Here is a 19,730-nt window from a genome sequence, read left to right on the forward strand (position 1 = left end):
AAAGGGGGTTGCCAGGCACATCGACAGGAGCCAAACACCACAAATGCTTTCTGGACAGGCACCAAGCCTTCTCACTCCTAGGGAATGTCAGACCCATGCCAATGTCTATGGTGGAGACAAACACTCATCAGGTGTCCCATGTCTATCGACCCGAGTGACAAGAAAAACTACTTCCTTCTAACCCAGTGGAAGCTCCTACCCCAGGGATGATGAACAGGCCACTACTTCCAACCCCTACACTGTGACTGTCCAGGAACTACGTCACCACAGACCAGAAAACTGAGGCATAATGAGTCTCCTCTGTTGCATGCTTCTAGTACAGTGGCCCCAACCCAGCACGATAAAGTATATACAATTTGAGAAGAGCAAATGGTCTTCTAATATGTTTAAAGGGAGAAACTCATGTTTCATTAAAAAGATACATTGCAGGGGCTGGAGAGATGGCTCAGAGGTTAAGAGCATTGCCTACTCTTCCAAAGGTCCTGAGTTCAGTTCCCAGCAACCACATGGTGGCTCACAACCATCTGTAATGGAGTCTGGTGCCCTCTTCTGACCTGCAGGCGTACACACAGACAGAATATTGTATACATAATAAATAAATATTAAAAAAGAAAAAAGATACATTGCAGGATATAGCCAAATACTGAAGAGGTCCTTAGCTGAAGAACTTGTACATAAAGATGAAACTACATACCGATTCCAACAGGGCGTGTCTGCTGACCTTCAGGGTGACTTTGGAATGAGGTCTCTTCATGTGTACCTGCCGAAGCTCTCGCTGGAAAAAGTCCACCTTGTCTTGAAAGGTCTCTGAGCCTCCTGAGGAGCAGCAAAGTTCATTACAACTTACAGACAGGCAGAGGAGCACCACTCTCCAGCTCAGCACCCTCGGGGGCCACTGCCTTCCCCACCCTTACCGATGTTCTTGTGCAGGGAACGGATGAAAGTGGCAGCTAGAATGTTCCTTTCCTTGCAGCTGAGCTCCACAGGGGGTTGAATACCATCATCCACCACCAGGGTGAGGAGCTTGTGAACAGGGTCAGGGCCAAGATAGGAAAACTAGCAAAGAAAATTTAGAAAGTGGAGACGTTCGTCTATAAATTCCTTAATTTCAACAAAGCCTTTTACATACCTACTCTGCTACACAAACAACAGAAGCAAGGCAACACCGTCTTTTGTAAACAAGCACATGCCAGTAGACCTCTTGTTTCTCTTATACTTTACTTAGTGCACACGTATGCAGATGTGTATGGTGCATGCCACAGCATGCACACGGAGGTCAGAGGACAGCCTGTGGCACTCTTCTCTTCCACCACAGTGGTCTGGAGGAATGAACTCTGGTCACTAGACCTGGCTGGCGCTTCCAGCCGCTGAGCCATCACCAGCCCTATCTCGATGATCTATAATTCACAGGTTTCTGTTTGTCTCTTTGTTGTTTTTAGTGTGTGTGCCCATGCATTGCCTATGTGATAGTTTTCAGGACTTGGTTCTGCCTTGCTAAATACCCAGGCTGATTGGCCTTTGAGCTTCCAAGCGATTCTCCTGTCTCTCCCTCCCATCCTGTTGCATGAGTGCTGGGATCATGTGCCGCCACCATGTTTGGCTTTTTACATGGGTTCTGGAGATCAACTCGGGTGGTCAGGTTTGGTTGACAAGTACTTTCACCCACTGGGAAGGGACAGTCCCTTCACAGGTTCTCACTGAAATTATCTGAGTCATAGAAACTGCCTTTAAGTAAGAATCCTGGGCAATACTGCAGACCTTCTGACATGAAGAAGGGAAACAGGAGCAACTCCTATTCCATACACCTGGAGAAAGTCATCTTCATAGACAATACACCTAAACCTCTGAAGCAAAGCTTACATTTAGGCTCAGAACAATTAGAAAAACAACTACAAAAACAAAAAAGACAAACTTTTGAATATATGAGAATATTCCTTCTCATAGAATGAGCCAGGCACCAGGAGACCATCTACTGGCAGAGTAATCAACATCCTTTGAAAATGCTGCTGCAGACAACAGACCCTGGTAAAGTATTCTGAATGGCTATTGGTATATACCAGTCAAGGATCCCGTTTCTGTGGCACAGTTCTCGCGTATTCATGGCATTTAATGAGGGACAACTTTTTCTTTGTTTGGAAATGAATCTGTGCATAGAGAGAGAACTTTCAAAAACAATGAAAAAGAAAAGACTGCTCACCCTGAGGTTGAGGCCTGCTCACCCCGAGGTTAAGGCCCGCTTGGCAGGAGGCGGACCTACAGTTCCCCTTACCTTTGTTCCAGGGCACACTCGGAAGGTGTAGAGTCGCCAGGGGATGATTTTCAGGTAGAATTCCTTCACTGAGAATTGCTGGGGACCAACACAGAAAATGAAGTGAGTGATAAATAAGAGGGCCCTGTTTGGGTGTTAGAAGGCAAAGAGCAAAGTCTTGTCTATATTCTTCATAATGACAAAAGGATAATCTAGTCAGCACTAAAATAAATGTATCTGTCGAAGGCAAACCCAAACCTGACAGTACTATTTCACAAACACACGTCATCATCGCAATGCTCAGGTCCGACTCTCATTTTGGGGTGCTTGGAATTAGGTCTTCACTTTATGAGCACAAAACATGTCATCCTGGAACAACCAGGACCCCTTCTTTCCTGCAGCTGCTCAGTGACCCCCAAGCCCACATACAGGCACCATGCCCACTGCTCCCTGGCTATTTGGTGTTGATTTGCTGTGGTTTGGTTTGAAAGAGTTTATGCCCCAGCCCAGACTATATTGGGACTCATGAGGCAGCCCAGGCTGTGCTTGATGTCACGGTGATCTTGCTTCAGCTTCCCGAGTGCTGAGATTATAGACGTGAGCTACCAGCCTGGTTCCTTTGCCCTATCTGCATGGGGAGACAGGAAGAAGGGCTGGATAGAAACACAGTGGGATCTCACACAAAAGTCCATCTAGATACCGAACTATGAGGACAAGGAAGACTCTTCTTATGCCATTTATAAAAGGAGAAAAGATAATGCATGATTTTTTTAAATCTGTTATGTGAATGTGTGTCATACATGTTCCCTTTTTTCCAGTGCTTGGGACTGCCCCTCTTATGCTATAGGCATGTTCTACCACTCAACTACATCCCAGCCCCTACACTTTCCCTTATGACTTAAAGACCAATGCTTATAAAAGAAAACTTCCAGCCAGACTAAAGAGAGGAAACGGTTGGCCGATTTTAGCAATGATGAATTCAGGGCTGCTGCGCTGTAATTTCTCACCCTACTCAGTAACCTCACTGCCACCCTCCACTACACAAGAAAGCTAGATTTGTAAATAAGAGGGCATCCAGAAGAAGATTAGGAAGCATAAGGGAATTTGAGCCCCACTTTGACTGTGAGACTAAAGGGAGCAATAGAATGCTCCAATAGTCTCATTCTCGTGAGGACTGGACGAAGAAGAAAACACGAACAGTCAAAAGAAAGCCTCCAACAAGGTGCCTGAACTCCAGGGCTTGGGAAGTTCACCTTCCTGTCTCTGCCAAGCTCTTTCTTACAGTCTTGAAGCCTGTTAGTGACAACCATTTAATGCTGTTTGACATTATCACAGAATGAAAGAGCAAATTGTTTCAATACAGCACAAGGGGCTAACAGGGATTTTTATCCTACTGAGGACTTAGTGGTCGAAAGTGACCTTCTTCACAATCCTGACAGCCCCACCTTAGACAATCTTCCCCGAAGCATTCACAGGACAGAATGTGCAGGTATTCAACAGTGCCAAAAGACACAGGCTCTGGTGGAGATCTGCCCTCATACAAAGCAAACTCCTGCAGCAGCAGAGGGGACACAACCTTCTGTTCCATGTTAGGACGCCTCTTGTAGTGTCCCAGAAACCCTACGAGTCGATGACTGCCCTACCGACACTCAGACTGCCACAAAACTTACAGTGTTTGTTACTAAATGCAAGTCTCAGACTCAGATGGGGGATTTGAAGGTAAGAAAAGGAGCGCCAACCTTTGGTGACACGTAGCAGTACACCTTCTTGGGTTTCTTCACTTTCTCAGGGGTGTGGCACTCGGAGGGTGAGTCTTCATCGTCCTCCTCAGCAGCGGTGGAGGGCCGGCGCTGAGAGGAGCTCATGTGCAAGGGGGGAAGATGCCACGGCGCACCTGTGCAGTTGTTGGCGTTGTAAAGGTAAGCCTCGAAGTAGATGCTCACCCCGGAGGTGGACACGTTGCGTTCGACAATATTCTTCTCATTCTCTGAAGTGGAAAGAATGAAAGAAGCTTGACATAGAAATCGAGAGAGGACAAACGAGCTGCCGATGGTCACTTAGTGTATTGCAGGGCAGGAAGGTAAATGTGGCTCGTCTATCAAATGTTTGTGGGGTGGGCAAAGAGCAGACATAAGAGGAAGAAATGCGCTGGGAAAGGGCCAAGTCACCGCTCTCAGCTCACCACTAAGGACAATCATGTCAAATTCGCCATTATTGATGGGCTGGTTCTGGTATGAGATGCAGGCATGGAAGCAACCTCGAGAATGCAGGGTGAGTCGCAGGAACACCTGGCACGTCTGCTTGTTGGATGTCACCGACTTCTCAAATGAGACTTCGTTGTTCTTGTCTTCTTGAGCACCGAGCTACAGGAAGCAAAGTGTGACTCCACATGCTTCATAAGAGCTTGCCCAGGCTCCTTTAACCTATGCCTCACACTTCCTAAACACACATGCACTATGAAATAAAGATGAGATGGCTCCGAAGACAAGAGCTGGGAGTGAGGTTCCCAGGAGAGACCCTAGCTTTCTTGCATATGGAAAAGAGAAGGCACTTACCTCATGAATGGACAAGGTGTAGTTGTGCTCATCCCTAAGGGACATGGAGTTGTTGGTTGGGTTGTCATACTCATCTCGGGGCACTATTTGCAGAGTGTGTGGTTGACCACAGGTCAGCACAAGAGTAGAAAAATGGCACACAATTTTGGTTTTGGAAGGAACCACCATTCCTGAAACAGACGATGAAAGCCAATGGAGACCAAGAGAGAAAAACAGTTCACAGAAATTAACGTTGGGGACTTGTTCTCTGTTGTTGATTCTGGGAGTGTTTTTACTTTTATTGTTATTTTTAACCACTTTCTATACCAGACAAAATGAGAAAAGAACCTGAAGAAGATGGAACTAAAGGCAGAAATACAGTGCTATAATTTCCCAGGGAGTCTTTGAGTGGGCCTCACAAGTGAGTGCTGAAGCCAGGCGGAGTTCTGTGAATTCGAGGCCACTCTGGGCTACAGCGGGAGTTCCAGGACAGCCAGGGGTGACTACACACTGTGCAAGCATCGGGACCTAACCTGATTCCCAGAACACATGCACAGATAGGAGAGAAAAAAATTGTTTTCAAAGTTGTTAGAGGACAACGTTTTTGTCCTATAATCTCTATGTACACACCTGCCATTGACTACACCACACTCGTACACACATAAACAAGTAAAAATAAGCACTCAACAATGGCAAAACCAAAACTATAGGTCATGAAAGAGGGGCAAATCCAACAAAATACATATCGGAACTGTATACTGAGCACCATTAATGCTATGAACAAGGAAAAACTGGTTTTAAAAATACAGAATTTACCCTTTAAGAATTTCATACATATATACCATATATTTTGGTCATATTTATCTATACCCCCTCCAACCCATCTCTACCCAACACCACCACATGCCCCTCCCAACTTCATTCCTTCTTTTTTAACCCACTGAGTCCAATTAGTGCTATCCCTGTGCATGAGTGTGAGGACATCCAAATAAATAAAATATAGCTTGTTGATGACTTAGAAGATTCAATACAGAGGACAAGCCAACTTGCCCATGTTGAAATACAGTCTAATACAATTCTTACTAAAATCTTAGGGAAATACTCATAAATTAGATACTATACCAAAATTTGTATAGAAAGAAAAAGGAACTGGAATTAGCTAGAGCAGCTTTGAAAAAGAGGACTAATGGAGAAGAGCCGTGCAGGCGATAAAGCAGGTGCAGTAATCCAGGCTCTGGTACCAACTGCAGGACGGACACATCAGCCAGTGTCACAGCACAGAACCCCAAACAGGAAAGACAACCCTCTTAACACAGTCCTTGGCAACCAGAGAGCTTCAAGACAAAAAAATAAAAAAAATTTAAAAACCTCAACATAAATCTCACATACAAAAATTAACTAAAAATGGAGCATGGCTTTAACACAAAGTGTGAAATAATGACACTTTTAGGAAAATTTTTGGGGAAAAATCTTTAGGATATAGAATTAGTCAGAGGGGCTGGAGAGATGGCTCAGAGGTTAAGAGCACTGGCTGCTCTTCCAGAGGTCCTGAGTTCAATTCCCAGCAACCACATGGTGGCTCACAGCCATCTGTACTGAGATCTGGCGCCCTCCTCTGGTGTGCGGGCATACATCAAGGCAGAATGTTGTATACATAATAAATAAATAAATCTTTAAAAAAAAAAAGAATTAGTCAGAGATTTTAGACATCAAAAGCGTGATCATGAAAGGAAAGAAAAAAACCAGAAGTGAACTTTATCAATATTAAAAATGTTTTTATACCATGGAAGATCCTATTAGGATGAAAAGAAAAGCCAGGTTTTTAAATGCTTGAAAGGGGACTAGTGGTGCATAGGATTTATTTTAAAAGGCTCTCAAAACACAACATTGAAAACCCAAAAATTTCTAATTAAAAAATATACAAACATCATAAGAAGATATTTAACTAAAGAGGATATACAGTTGTCACATAAACACATGAACTATGTTTATCATCACTAGCCATTTGGGAAATGCAAAGTAAATACACATTTATCAGAATGGCTAAAGAACAGTGACAATATTACAATGGCAAGGACGTCAACAAAGGATGCAAATGCCACAGCCACTCTGGAAAAGAGTTTAACAATTTCTTTCCATGCAGGGCTGGAGAGATGGCTCGGTGATTGGAAACACTGGCTGTTCTCCCACACGTTCAATTCCTAGCACCCGTATGATGGCTCAGGACAGTCTGAGACTCCAGTTCAGGGGATCTGTCACTCTTGCACCCTCAATTAGACATACATGCAGGCAAAACACTAGTGTAGATGAGAATAAATCTTTACAACAAAACAAACAAACAAACAAACCTAAAGATGCAGCCCTTTTATCCCAGCGCTCGGGAGGCAGAGGCAGGTGGATCTGTGTGAGTTCGTGGTCAGTCTGATCTACAGAGTGAGTTCCAGGACAGCCAGGGCTACACAGAGAACTCCTATCTAAAAAACAAACAAACAAAAAAAACCCAACTAAACCAAAACAAAACAAAAAACCCTAAAGATGTGATTATCACATCTTGGTAATTACACTCCAGGGTATTTACCTTGAGAAATAAAAACTTTTGTTCACACACAAAAAAAAATGTGCATGAATGTTAATAGCAGCTATGTTGATAACAGGAAACAATCAGGTGTCCTTCAACTGGTGAACAGCTAAACAAATACCCACACCACTGAACAGTACTCGAAACCAACAACTGAAATACCTGACAACCTAGATGAATCTCCAAAAGTTCAGCCAGCCTTGACAAGTTGCTCGGTGTGGGTCTCCCTCTCTAACACCCTTCAAATGACCTAGTGTAGGAACGTTTTGGGACTTTGGTTTGAGACGGGGTCTGTGTATCTCAGGTTGGCCAAGGAAGACCTAGAACTTCTGATCTCCTGTCTCTGCCTTCTGAGCGTTTCCGATCCAGATCATTGCTGACATGGATCACTGGATCTGGTGTTCGTAAAGGAAACAGAAACTAGATTACTGGTTGCCCAGGGTTTAGAACAAGCCTGTGGAAGTGAGTGTAGAGAACTGCAGGACAACACAAGGGAGGAGCAGGAGAACGGCAGAAATGCTTTGTCCTTTTTTTCTAAAACTTTACATTTTACTTTTATTTTACGTGTATGCATGACTTCCCTGAATGTATATTTGTGCACCATGTGCATGCCTGGTGCCCATGGAGGACAGAAGAGATTGTTGGATCCCCTGGGCCTGCAGTTAAAAGATGATTGTAAGCCACCATGTGGGTGCTGGGAATTAAAGCAGGATTCTCTGGAAGAGCAGCCAGTGCTCTTAACCGCTGAGCCACCTCTCCAGCCTTGTTCTGTACCTAACTGTATTAATGTCAGAAACATGACTGTGATATTGCACTACATCACCAATATACTACAGTCTGAAAGATGTCACCACTGGGAAACTAGGTTAGGGTATACCTCATTTCTTATTTATCATGCATTTAAATATATAATTCTCAAAATAAGTTTAATTTAAAGCAGAGATGGTATGTAAGGATATAAATTGTTCCCCATTGGTGGCAAGAAGAATGTGGCAATTCAGGTGCAAAGAGTCTGAGTGAGGCATTCAGGCAAAGGAGGCTGAGCAATGCAGAGACAGCTTGTTCGGTCTTCCTTTGCTCTAGACAAAGAATAGGGACCATTCAAGCAAGACTCACTAGCCTTCCTAAGACTTCAGTCACTAAGATGTGCCTCCACAAGTCAGCCAAAGTCCTATCATTTTTATGAACACTGAACTAGCCAATATCTAATAACATCTTCAAAAAAAATGCAAGGAGGTCATAAAGCACAGACAGGACCCCAACACACTAAACTCTGACATTAAGAACCAGAGATTACAGTTTGGACCTCAATCTCAGTGAGCATTTGTTATCTGGCATAAAGGCATGAAGACGAAAAGGCAGAGATAAAGGCATGAATCATGGGCAGATGCTCTTCAGTGGGAAGTAAAATACATATTGACAGTACCAGTGGATTTGGGCCAAGGTGCTTTTACTTGGAAATGTCTTTTAAAAAAAAAAAAATCAGAAAAAATGTTTCTCCTTTCTATTCTGATATCTTTGGCCCTTAAGACCCCGTCGGACTGGTTACTCAACAATTCTATTCCTTGAGAAATAGAAACACATGCCTACACAGAGACCCATACACAGACGCCAAAAAGACCACAAAAGCATTACTATTTTTCTTATTTGAAAAGAAAATACTGCCTCCAAGCCTGCTGACCTGACTGTGATCTCCAGAACCCATATGATAGAAGGAAAGACCTGACTCTAAAATTGTCCTCTGACCTCCACATGCACACTGTGGCTTAGATATGCCCCTCACACAATAAATGGATGGATGGATGGATAATAGATACAGACAGGCAGATAGATGATAGGAAGATGATAGACACACAGATAGATAAAGAACATTTACAGTAGTCTTATTCTTGTGAGTCAGGAAGCAGCGTGGGAAGAAACAACCTAGATGTGCACTGAGAGGGCTGGGGCGGAGGGGGGTGTAAGAGAGGGGTGCGCAGACCAGGCTGTCCTAGTAGCCTGACAGAGACCAGGCCTTAGTTTCGGTTCACTAAAATGGGACAGAGCTAAACAGACAGTCCTCAAGAAAACCACAACTTAGGAGCAACCAATCAGCAGGCACTCCACAGCCTTCTGCTAGCTCAGCAGGCACCCCACGCCCCCTTCTGCTGGCTCAGCAGGCCCCCAAAGCCCCTTTGCTGGCTCAGCAGACGTGCCCCAGTCTCCTGATAACTAAAGATAGCTTTCCCTACCTTGCTGCTGGAACCTTCCCCCAATCAACCCCCAGACTAATCTTTCCTCTACCAATCAGCCCCCAGATTAATCCCTCCTCCCTGGAATTTCCCTAACTCTGCTTAAAAGGAGCTTGTGACCTTCTTGGGGGGTCACCATGTGTCACTCCAACATTGAAATTAATGAAGTGCTCTTGTTACTGCATATGTGGCTGTTGGTCTTTCCTTGGGGGCTTCTCTCGGACCCTAACATGCACAGCTTACAAAAAGACAAATAATATGTGGCATATTACTTGTCAAGTAAAAGAAATGAAGAACTAAGCATGATACGGCATAGATAAACCTTACATTAGGTCAAATAAGTCAAAAAGGCCTCATATTTTATGATTATGCTGCTAGAACTGTCCAGAGAAGGCAATTCCATAGCAACAGACTAGTGGCTATGGTTGGGGACATGGCAACAAAGTTGCTAATGGGCCTGGGGTTTCTTGAGCCATAATAAAAATCCTCTAAAGCTGAATGTGGTTAATTCTGCCAAGTAATGGCTTTTGCATCCATTACATTTTAAATTGATGAATTTTGTGTTAAGTGAACATAATCTCACAGTGTTATTTTTAAAAGAAAGAACTGGGAGTCCTGTTCGGTGGCAGAGCACATGCTTGGCCCGGGGCTCCGGATCCCATCGTACCCTCTAGAAAAGAGAAGAAAGCACAAAGGAAGGACAAAGAATAACCAAGGACCTACCAGGCTGAAAAATTTTGTAGTAGGGACTATAGGCCACATTTAATCCACCGAGCTTCACAGTGATCTCATAACGCCCCGCCTTGCGCACAGTGAAAGCCACCTTTACCACGTTGGAATTTGGCTCTTGGAGGACTTCCTGGGTCACTGGAATTTCCACTGCTAGTTCGACGTGAGAGATGTGAACTCGCAGTCCCACAGGCCGATGGGCGGGGAAAGGCTGTCCATTCTTATAGAACAACTGCAATGGGAGTGGGCACCCATTAGTGAAAACGAGGGAGAGAACCACTTCCCGGTGAATAGAGTATGGGGCAGAGGAAGCAGCTGGCCAAGGTCACACTGGGAAACCCCAGTCCCTACCTGTTCCTTTGAGTTCGCTTTTAGCGACACAGTGAGAGGCTAATTCATACACACAGCAAAAGAAACCATTAAATCATGGACAAGTTCTTTTCCTGTTCGGAGGACAGGGCAGCATACACCGCAGAGTCAAGAACACACCAATTTCAACTTGAGGTTTCTGAACAATAAATGGTGCCTCAGTGTTCCCGGCACTGTTATACAACCAATATATAATGGTAACCCGAATGCAAGGCAGTAGCCAGCAGCACAGCGCCTACCATTGGCACCGAGGGGGAAGGAAGCACCAGGCAAAGGTTGAGGGGTTCAGGCTCGCACACCAAACTTAATGCTACCTAGTGGAGAAGGTGCTGGACGGGTTGTAAAGGTTCTTTGTAAGGTGCCAGAGAATAAATATTTACAGCTTTGTGGACCATAGACAACTATCCTAATTATGCAAACGAGAAAGCAGCTGAAGGATGCTGTGGGACAACGGTCTTGTAATCTGTAAAGATTGTACTGTAGTGGCTTTGTATTGTTTTGTATTTGTACTGTACTATATTGTTAAATATTGTCACTTGTATTGGCTTAATAAAACTCTGATTGGCCAATAGTCAGGCAGGAAGTATAGGTGGGCTGACCAGAATAGGAGAATTTTTTTTTTTTTTTTTTTTTTTTTTTGTTTTTCGAGACAGGGTTTCTCTGTGGCTTTGGAGCCTGTCCTGGAACTAGCTCTGTAGACCAGGCTGGTCTCGAACTCACAGAGATCCACCTGCCTCTGCCTCCCGAGTGCTGGGATTAAAGGCGTGCAACACCATCGCCCGGCAGAATAGGAGAATTCTGAGAAGAGGAAAGGCTCAGTCTGCAGTAGTCACCCAGATGCAGAGGAAGCAAGATGAGAATGCCTCACTGATAAAAGGTACCAAGCCATCTGGCTAACACAGACAAGAATTATGGGTTAATGAAAGATTTAAGAGTTAATAAATCTAATGAGCTAATGGGCCAACCAGTTTATAACTAATGTAGACCTCTGTGTGTTTCTTTGGGACTGAACGGCTACAAGACCAGGTGGGACAGAAACCTCTGTCAACAGAAGGACAAGTGAATATGGCTGTGTTCCAATTAAAAGGCATTTACGATGCCAGGCAGTACATACCTTTAATCCCAGAATCTGGGAGACAGAGGCAGGCAGATCTGTGTTCAAAGCCAGTCTGGTCTACATAGTATGCTTCAGGATTGTCAGAGTTACATAGTGAGACCCTGTCTCAAAAAAAAAAAAAAAAAAAAAAAAAAAAAAACAATAAAGAAGAAGGAAGAGGAGGAAAAAAAGAAGGAAGAAGAGGAGGAGGCAGCATTTACAGAAACAGAACTGGGGCTTGCTTATGCTTTCAGGCTAGATTTACCAATTCCTGATCCACAACCCTCCTCCCACACTTCCTTCTGCCCTTTTCTTTCTTGCCTCCCCTCCCCCCTTTTAAGACAAGATCACACAATATAGCTCTAGAACTCACAGAGATCTGCCAGCCTCTGCCTCCTGAGTGCTGGAATTAAAGATGTTTATTTTGGGCCTTTTATTTTTTGAGTCAAGAGTCCCAAACAGTTTAGAATGGCTTTGAAATCCCTACGTAGACAAGGATGACCTTGAACTCCTGATCTTCTTGCATCCACCTCCCATGTGCTGACATCATAGTGGTGCAAATCCAACCAGCCTCAATACTGCTCTTCTTATTTAAAAGGCTAACATTAGGCTTTCCACTTCATCAAAGCCATGTACCCAGTAAACCAAAAGGCTAGGAAAATATTAACAATCCCCAAGTTCCTGGGAGGGACTGAAAAACAAGGGAAAATGTTGACATCTAGCCGGCACCACCAATGACTCAGAAACCCCAACGGGTACGGAGACAAAAACATTCCCTTACATGCACTCGGAAGGCCATGCTGTGGCCCACCTCATAGGGGTCCTTCCAATCCCAGAACACTTTGCAGGACCGGGGATCCAGGTAATTTCCCCGCACGTAGTCATAAATAGTCCGGTCCCCTCGGCGTTCACGGTCTTCATTCTGAAGAAAGCTGACTACACGTGCGGCAAGCTCAAAGAGGAACTTAATTGTGAAGAAGAATGCAACCACAGACACTGTGATTCCACCTATGTGAAAGAGAAACACATTATAATTCCCACAGAACACACTGGTCCGCTCACAAAGCTTAAAGAAGTCAAGATGAGCCTGCGAGACTGTAAAAACCAACACCATACTGGGCAAAGAGAGAAACTTCTGGACCAGGAGTAGGTAACTACAGTACTCAGAGCAAACTCACACAATGCCAGCTTTCTGTAGATTAAGTTATGCTGGGACATCCCCTCACCCTGCCCTAAACAAACTGTGGCTGCTTTTTTGGAAGATTACTGTATGTTTTTCAAAATGGGAACATATTTACTCTCCTGCCTTTTACAAAAAGTCTGCCGACCCCGTTCTATTCCATGATGCCCATACAATGCTCCCTCTACCTTTCCTGCCTGTTTCGCCCCTCACAGAAGCAATCAAAACAATGTGCTTTTTGGTTCCCTCCATTTAGAAGCCTTCTGTTCTCTTGTCCACTTGGCAAAAGCCTCTGCAAGCCCATCAGTTAGGAGTTCCTTCTCTTGGGCATCCTCAAATTTCTGCATTTATTAACTTCTTCATATTTACCCACCTCCCCCTTCATGTTGTAAGTTCCTTAAAGGCAGATTTTTGCCTTGATTTGGACTTTACAGTAAACAGTGTCTGGCACAGACTGTAATTACTCAATAAATATTTCCCAAATGAATGAATTTCTCTGCCACTGTGGGAAGGTACATTTTGGCACAAGTGAAAATATTTCTAGCTCCATTTTCAAGGAGGAGGAGGAGAGATAAGGAGGCAAATAGGAACTAGACAACAATAACCCAAAGACAAGCAAAAGAAATTTCTACCACCTACCAATGACGTAAAACATCAGGTCTCTTCAACGCCAACAGACAGCCGAGGATCACAGCCGCAACTGCAAAAGACACTCTGTTCAGTGCGGCTCCAGTCTCTAAAGTCACCTCAGAGAGAGCGGATAAAGCAGAGCACATGGCTTAGGCGAAGCAGGTCTAGTCTAGCGCCCTACCATCCCTGTCCTCTCTGCCAAGCTTGACAGGGGCCCGCACCATATGTCAGATAACTAAGGCAAGGCCATAGCACTCCCCACAAAGGTTAGATCTACTGACCACTCCTGGAACACCACAAGCAGCCTCCTGCTAATTACAAAGATGAAATGAGAAGACAGTTTTCATCTTCTCTGACTCTGGGTTCCCAAAACAGTTTCCTTCTTCCATGCAAAGTGGTGCTAACCAGTGCAAGGAAAGAAGATAATGGGATACTTTCCCCGAGTGTTATTTGCCCTCTGAAAATAATTCAGCCAAGTAGAAACATCTAGATAAATTAAAGATTCTTTTTTACAAGTAAACATGATCACTGTGTGGGCATTATGTAACTAAATGAACTCTGGGCCATCCAGATAATGAGTAGTGGGTAAAGAGAAGTCATTCCTGACATTACCAGATCACACAAACTAATGCGCCCTCGGGAAGATGAGTTTAACAGAAGGCTGGGGAGCGGAACTAAAGGAGAGAGGAGGCTACCCACTAAGGTCAGAATTTCAGGGAAATTTTTCACTGTTATTCAACTTACTCCCCCAACCCCATTTCTACATGAGCACCCAGCACTTACTACTCAGACACAAGACATCTAAAGTTTCTAGGCTCAGATCTTGGAGGGCACAAAACAACTTTTAAAAGGGAGAAGGAAAACAAGCATCTGTGTGCTTTTCTATCTGAGCGTGCGTCAAGTGTTTGAGAGAGAGGGTGACTGGAGCACTTGGGAGGCTGAGACGGGATGACGGCCGACAGTTTAAGACCCTGTCTCAAAACGCAAACCAAAGGTGCTAGTGGAGCTCATTAGTTGGTGAAGTGCCTGTTCCACACACAGACGGACTTCAAGGTTGATCCCCCAGGATGCCTGTTAATAGGTGTGGCAGAAGCAGACATGAGAGGATTCCTGGAGCTTGTCAGCCAGCAGGAGAGCAAATTTAAGCTCCAAGATCAGTGAGAGATGCTGTCTCAAAAAGTGAAATGAAGACCAACCAAGAAAGACACTCAGTGTCACCTTCTGGCCTGATCTAAACGCTTGTATAAGGGCATCTGCACACATATGTATGGACACACTAAACATGTGTATACACACACATAATGGAGGCAGAAAACACCCTCTCTAGTTTCTCTGTTAATATATTAAGTGGAACCCAGAGTGGGTAACTTAAGGAATGAGCACCTCAACTTCTACAGGAATGCCTATAGACTGGGTCTAAAGTGCTGCTAGACGAGAAACCCACAAAGGAACACTGGAACTGCCAGCACGTGCAGTCTCAGGTATTCCCACAAGAATCTACCATAGGGAGGACATGCAGACTCAAAGCTTGAGACTACAATTGCTGAGCCTCCTTCCAAATAGTAGCTCATCTCTGGGGACTCTATGGAGAAAGGTTGTCATGATATCGCTTACAAACATCTCTGTTCCTCACAAGCTATGCTAGATGGTTCTATGGCATCAAACTGGGAGTTTAGCTGTCTGGGGTACTGCTAAACTGGTGGCCACCCCACGTGAAGCCTCCAGCCCTTGGGAAGCTGTGGCAGCTGACAGAAGTGAAGCACACATGGCTGATGGCAGACTTGCATCTCAAGCCTCTTGATCCTTGGACAAAATTTACAGCTTGAGACACGGGGCAGGAGAACGCCTATCCAGCTCTGACGACTGTCCTTCCCTCCGCGGGGCAGCCGGAGTCTGAGCTGCACTACCTCTGAGCGTCACAATTTTTGCTGCTGTAGTAAGTTAGAATTTAGTATTTTCTGTGTCATCTCCTTTAGCATGCATGAGTTTGGCATAACTCCCCATATGATAACTCAAAAACAAGAGAGCGTAACAAACAGTAAAATATAGAGGAACAAGACACCTGCTTGTTCCCTGAGTTAAGAGTGTGACCCTGGCCAAGCCATCTCATCTCTTTACCAAGTGCCAGCTGTCTTCTCTGCACATTTGTGTGCTGTGGGAATTTAGTAAGCTAACACATGTTAGGCTGGAACTATGCCTGGAATACAGTGACTTTTCACAGTCTCATGGTGCTTATCTCTAGAACTAGCATCAAAACTCTGCTTCAGAGAGGACAGGAAATTCAGGAACCCTCTACTGACCCCAGCGTTCTTCAAGAAGAAATGTATTGCCAGTCGGTGGTGGCACATGCCTTTAATCCCAGCACTCGGGAGGCAGAGGCAGGCGGATCTCTGTGAGTTCGAGGCCAGCCTGGTCTACAAGAGCTAGTGCCAGGACAGGCTCCAAAGCTACAGAGAAACCCTGTCTCGAAAAACTAAAAAAAAAAAAAAAAAACAACTATAAAAAAAAAGGAAGAAATGTATTAGCAATGACAAAGGACATGGTTTCTCGCTGGACCAGCAAATCTTACCCTTCAAAAAGAGCTCTTCACACTATTCTAACGTGGGTAACTGATAATGTCTATAAGAAGTTAAAACTGAAAAAAAAAAATAAATAAGTTAAAACTGATTGAAACAAAGCAGCCAACAAAGACTGAGTGTTTACTGGTGTCAGGTGCTGGCGATGGCACAGACGTAACATCCACTCGTGACCCCAGCAGTAATCAATCACCTCTGCCTTTTTGAATCTTCAGCCATTATTTCTCCCTAGTCACTTATTTCTGAGCCAAATTATTAGTGCTAGCTTTTACATCACCTAGACCTTTTCCACTAAGTCATTTCTTCAGCTCTACCACAATTCTTCTCAGAGCGCACAAGCCAGTACCAACGACTACTCTTCCCAAAGGCCTCTCCTCCTCTCAGAACATGAGTAAGGCACCCGCTCTGTCATCTCCTCGCCCATCGGTCTGACCTTTAGAAAACATCGCCTACTCTCACGTCACAGCTTAAAACCTTCCCTAAAATAGTCACCCTTCTCCAAGTTTCCCCCAAGGTCACACTGTGAACTTGTAATCCTCTACACTGCTCCTCAACGTCAGCCAGAGGGTTCTGTCTGCCCTGTCTGTTCCGCTACACCCTCCACTGCTTTCCTTGACCACACCTCACCCTAACTCACCATTTCCCTCATTATCCATTCTGTGCTGCCCAGAGCAGACCCTCACACTCGCACATTCACACCCTGAAATGTCCTGTCTCCGTGCTTTTCCAAAAGTCATCTCCTGGTACAGTAAACTTGGTCAGAAACCATGATTGAGGTCACAGACCCCAGCAGAGAAGCTACTGTGTTGTTGAGCTAAATAGACACGATGTGTCTGTTAAATTGCCTTCTAAAGAACTATGTTTATATTCACAGGTTACTGCTGTTGACACCTGTGATTGTTAAGAGAACTTTCGGTTTGCTGTGGGCAGGGGTAAGCACACACTCAGAGCTGGTCAAACTGATAAAAACAGTGACCTGAATGCTCAACAATAAATGGGACATTTATCACCCTAATCAAGGCTCAAGGAGCACTGCAGAAGAGAAAGAATTTAAGAACCAAAGAGAGAGGAAGGGGTGGGATGCTGTCTTCCAGATATCACACGGCCACTGCCCTTTGGAACTCACAGGACCTGCATAAGATGGAGCCCGTGAAGATCCTATCATGGAGAGGAGATGAACTCAGGAGGCCTGACCCCTTCCTGAGGATTTAAAGGTGGTTAATAGATAATATTTCAGGAGATATTTTCATCAGTGACATAGTCACTGGTAAAGTGACCATGCTCTTGCAAATATAATCAAAATGTATTATGTATACATATTTAATCAATAATGTCCACTGTCTATCTTTCATCTCATTTTCAATTTTCATCCATGAACTGTCTCCTGATCTCAACCTCTAGGCATAAGATCTCCAATTTTCAATTTAGAAACTCTTCCTACCTCTGAATTTGTGCTTAACTTTGAAATTTTTCTTCTATGGCATTTACACTGTTTTATTCCTGTTTTATTTTTCATTTCAAGGAAGTATGAGAAAAATTTATTTATTTATTTATTTATTTATTTATTTATTTATTTATTTATTTATTGACAGGGCTTTTCTGTATAACAGCTCTGGCTATCCTGGAACTCATTTTGTCGACCAGGCTGGTCTTGAACTCACAGAAATCCACCAACCTCTACCTCCTGAGTGATGGGATTAAAGGTGTGTGCTACCATCATCCAGATGACAAAATCTAATCTTAAAACTTCTCCTATGGGCTGGGCAGAGTTCCGTGAGTTCGAGGCCAGCCTCGTCTACAAATACCTCTCCTAGAGGAGCCAAAGATGACTGAGTTGGTTCCTGCTGCACAGGTAAAAGGACCTGAGTTTGGGTTCCCAGAACCTACACAAAAAAGCCTGAAATCCCAGCCCTGCCCAGGGCAGAGAAAAGCAGATTTCTGAAGCCCACTGGCCAGTCAGCCTAGCCAAATTGATAATAAGCTTCAGGTTCAGTGAGAAATTTTGACTGAAAAGTAGAGGTGAGAAGTGATTGAGGAAAGACCCTTATTAACCCTGGGCTTTCACACACATGGTGGGTTCCCATGACTATATTCATACATAACAAAACATACAAAAATAGTTTCTAAAATCCTCGTCCAGTGTAACAGTAGATAGAAACCACAACAATATGAATAGAGTATTGGTTAGATTGGTATCATCCCTCGATCAGATGCCTATGGTCTAGAGTTTCACAAGTGGGCCTTCCTTTTAGATCCAGTTTAGTTTTGTCTGCTGTAGTCCTGGGATGGAAATCAAGGCCTCAAGCATTAAGAGAGGTCTACAACTAATCTATACTTCTAATCCTAATATAATTTTTTTTTGTTTTATCTTATTTGGGGGTTTTGTTTCTTTGTTTGGTTTTTCATTTGTTTGTTTTAAGATAGGATCTCAGTTCAGCCCTAACTGAACTGAAAACCACTAAGTCAACCAGACTGGCCTCAAACTCAAAACGTTTGCCTGCCCCTGCCTCCTGAATGCTGGGATTAAAGGTGTGCGCCACACTCAGCCCAAATACAGTTTTAAAGCATAGATTTAATTTCCATCTCGAAAAATCAAAAAAAAAATTTAATTACCAGTCTATTCACTTGAACCAATATACTCACTGAGGCTCTTTTAGATCCCAAATTACTAATTTAACTCAGCTCGGCACGTTTACCAGATGATCACAGGAGGGCCGTGGGCTCACTCTCTCTATCCTCTCTCTCTGTCTCGGTCTCGGTCTCTGTCTCTGTCTCCGTCTCTGTCTCTCTCTCTCTCTCTCTCTCTCTCTCTCTCTCTCACACACACACACACACACACACACACACACACACACACACACACGCTACTTTTCTACAGCAGTCCGTGTCCATGGCTCCCTCCACTTTCTGCTGCTCCCGCTCTACGCGCACAACCCTGGAACCTTTCCACTCTAACACAGGTAAGCACACTGCCCAACACAACTTACTCCCCTGAGCTAGCTGACATTCCTCTCTATAGTATCCTTGCCCTTACAAGGTCTTACAAACTGACACTCTGAGCTCAGGGAGTAACAGGAGAACCGTTAAACTAATAACTCCTGTATAGCCTGCAGCTTGTGGGACACATGCAGCCCAGGATAGCTCTGAATTTTGCCCCAACACAAAAACTTTAATTTACGTAAGCATTATGAGATTTTTCTTTATTAACTCAATTGCAAAGTTCTAGAGTATGACCTTTGTAAATGACCAGGTTGTGTCAATACTGAAAGGTTGGACGTGTCCCAGTGAATGAGGACTTCTCTAGTACTAAGTACTCAGACTAGCCATTGCCCAATGGGCTTTACATATCTTATCCTAAGTACCCTTACTGCAATCACAAGATAAACACTATTATTCTCATTTCACAGGTAAAGCAAACAAACAACAAAAAGACTAGATTTAGAAAAGTAAACTTTCGGGTTGGAGAGGTGGCTCAGAGGTTAGGAGCACTGACTGCTCTTCCAGAGGTCCTGAGTTCAATTCCCAGCAACCACATGGTGGCTCACAACCATCTGTAATG

At 44.1% G+C, this 19,730-nt stretch overlaps 1 protein-coding gene across 5 annotated transcripts in view; it reads right to left on the reverse strand.

Annotated features, from left to right (window-relative positions):
- The window catches only part of Arel1 (apoptosis resistant E3 ubiquitin protein ligase 1), a 51,353-nt gene that overhangs the window by 10,509 nt on the left and 21,114 nt on the right, over positions 1–19,730 (reverse strand). For 2 of the 5 annotated variants that reach the window (XM_005343355.2, XM_013346197.1), the window contains exons 3-11: positions 13,605–13,665; positions 12,567–12,793; positions 10,315–10,552; positions 4,804–4,973; positions 4,431–4,611; positions 3,988–4,235; positions 2,270–2,347; positions 915–1,056; positions 695–816 (exon numbers count right to left, since the gene is read on the reverse strand). In XM_005343355.2, coding sequence (XP_005343412.1) covers positions 695–816; positions 915–1,056; positions 2,270–2,347; positions 3,988–4,235; positions 4,431–4,611; positions 4,804–4,973; positions 10,315–10,552; positions 12,567–12,793; positions 13,605–13,620 — 1,422 coding nt within the window. In that variant the 5' untranslated portion in view covers positions 13,621–13,665. Of the gene's footprint in view, positions 1–694; positions 817–914; positions 1,057–2,269; positions 2,348–3,987; positions 4,236–4,430; positions 4,612–4,803; positions 4,974–10,314; positions 10,553–12,566; positions 12,794–13,604; positions 13,712–19,730 lie in introns of all 5 variants that reach the window. The other 3 variants (XM_013346204.1, XM_013346201.1, XM_013346200.1) reach the window with 3 other exon arrangements.

Source organism: Microtus ochrogaster, chromosome 1 (assembly GCF_000317375.1).
Source record: "Microtus ochrogaster isolate Prairie Vole_2 chromosome 1, MicOch1.0, whole genome shotgun sequence".
Taxonomy (NCBI): domain Eukaryota; kingdom Metazoa; phylum Chordata; class Mammalia; order Rodentia; family Cricetidae; genus Microtus; species Microtus ochrogaster.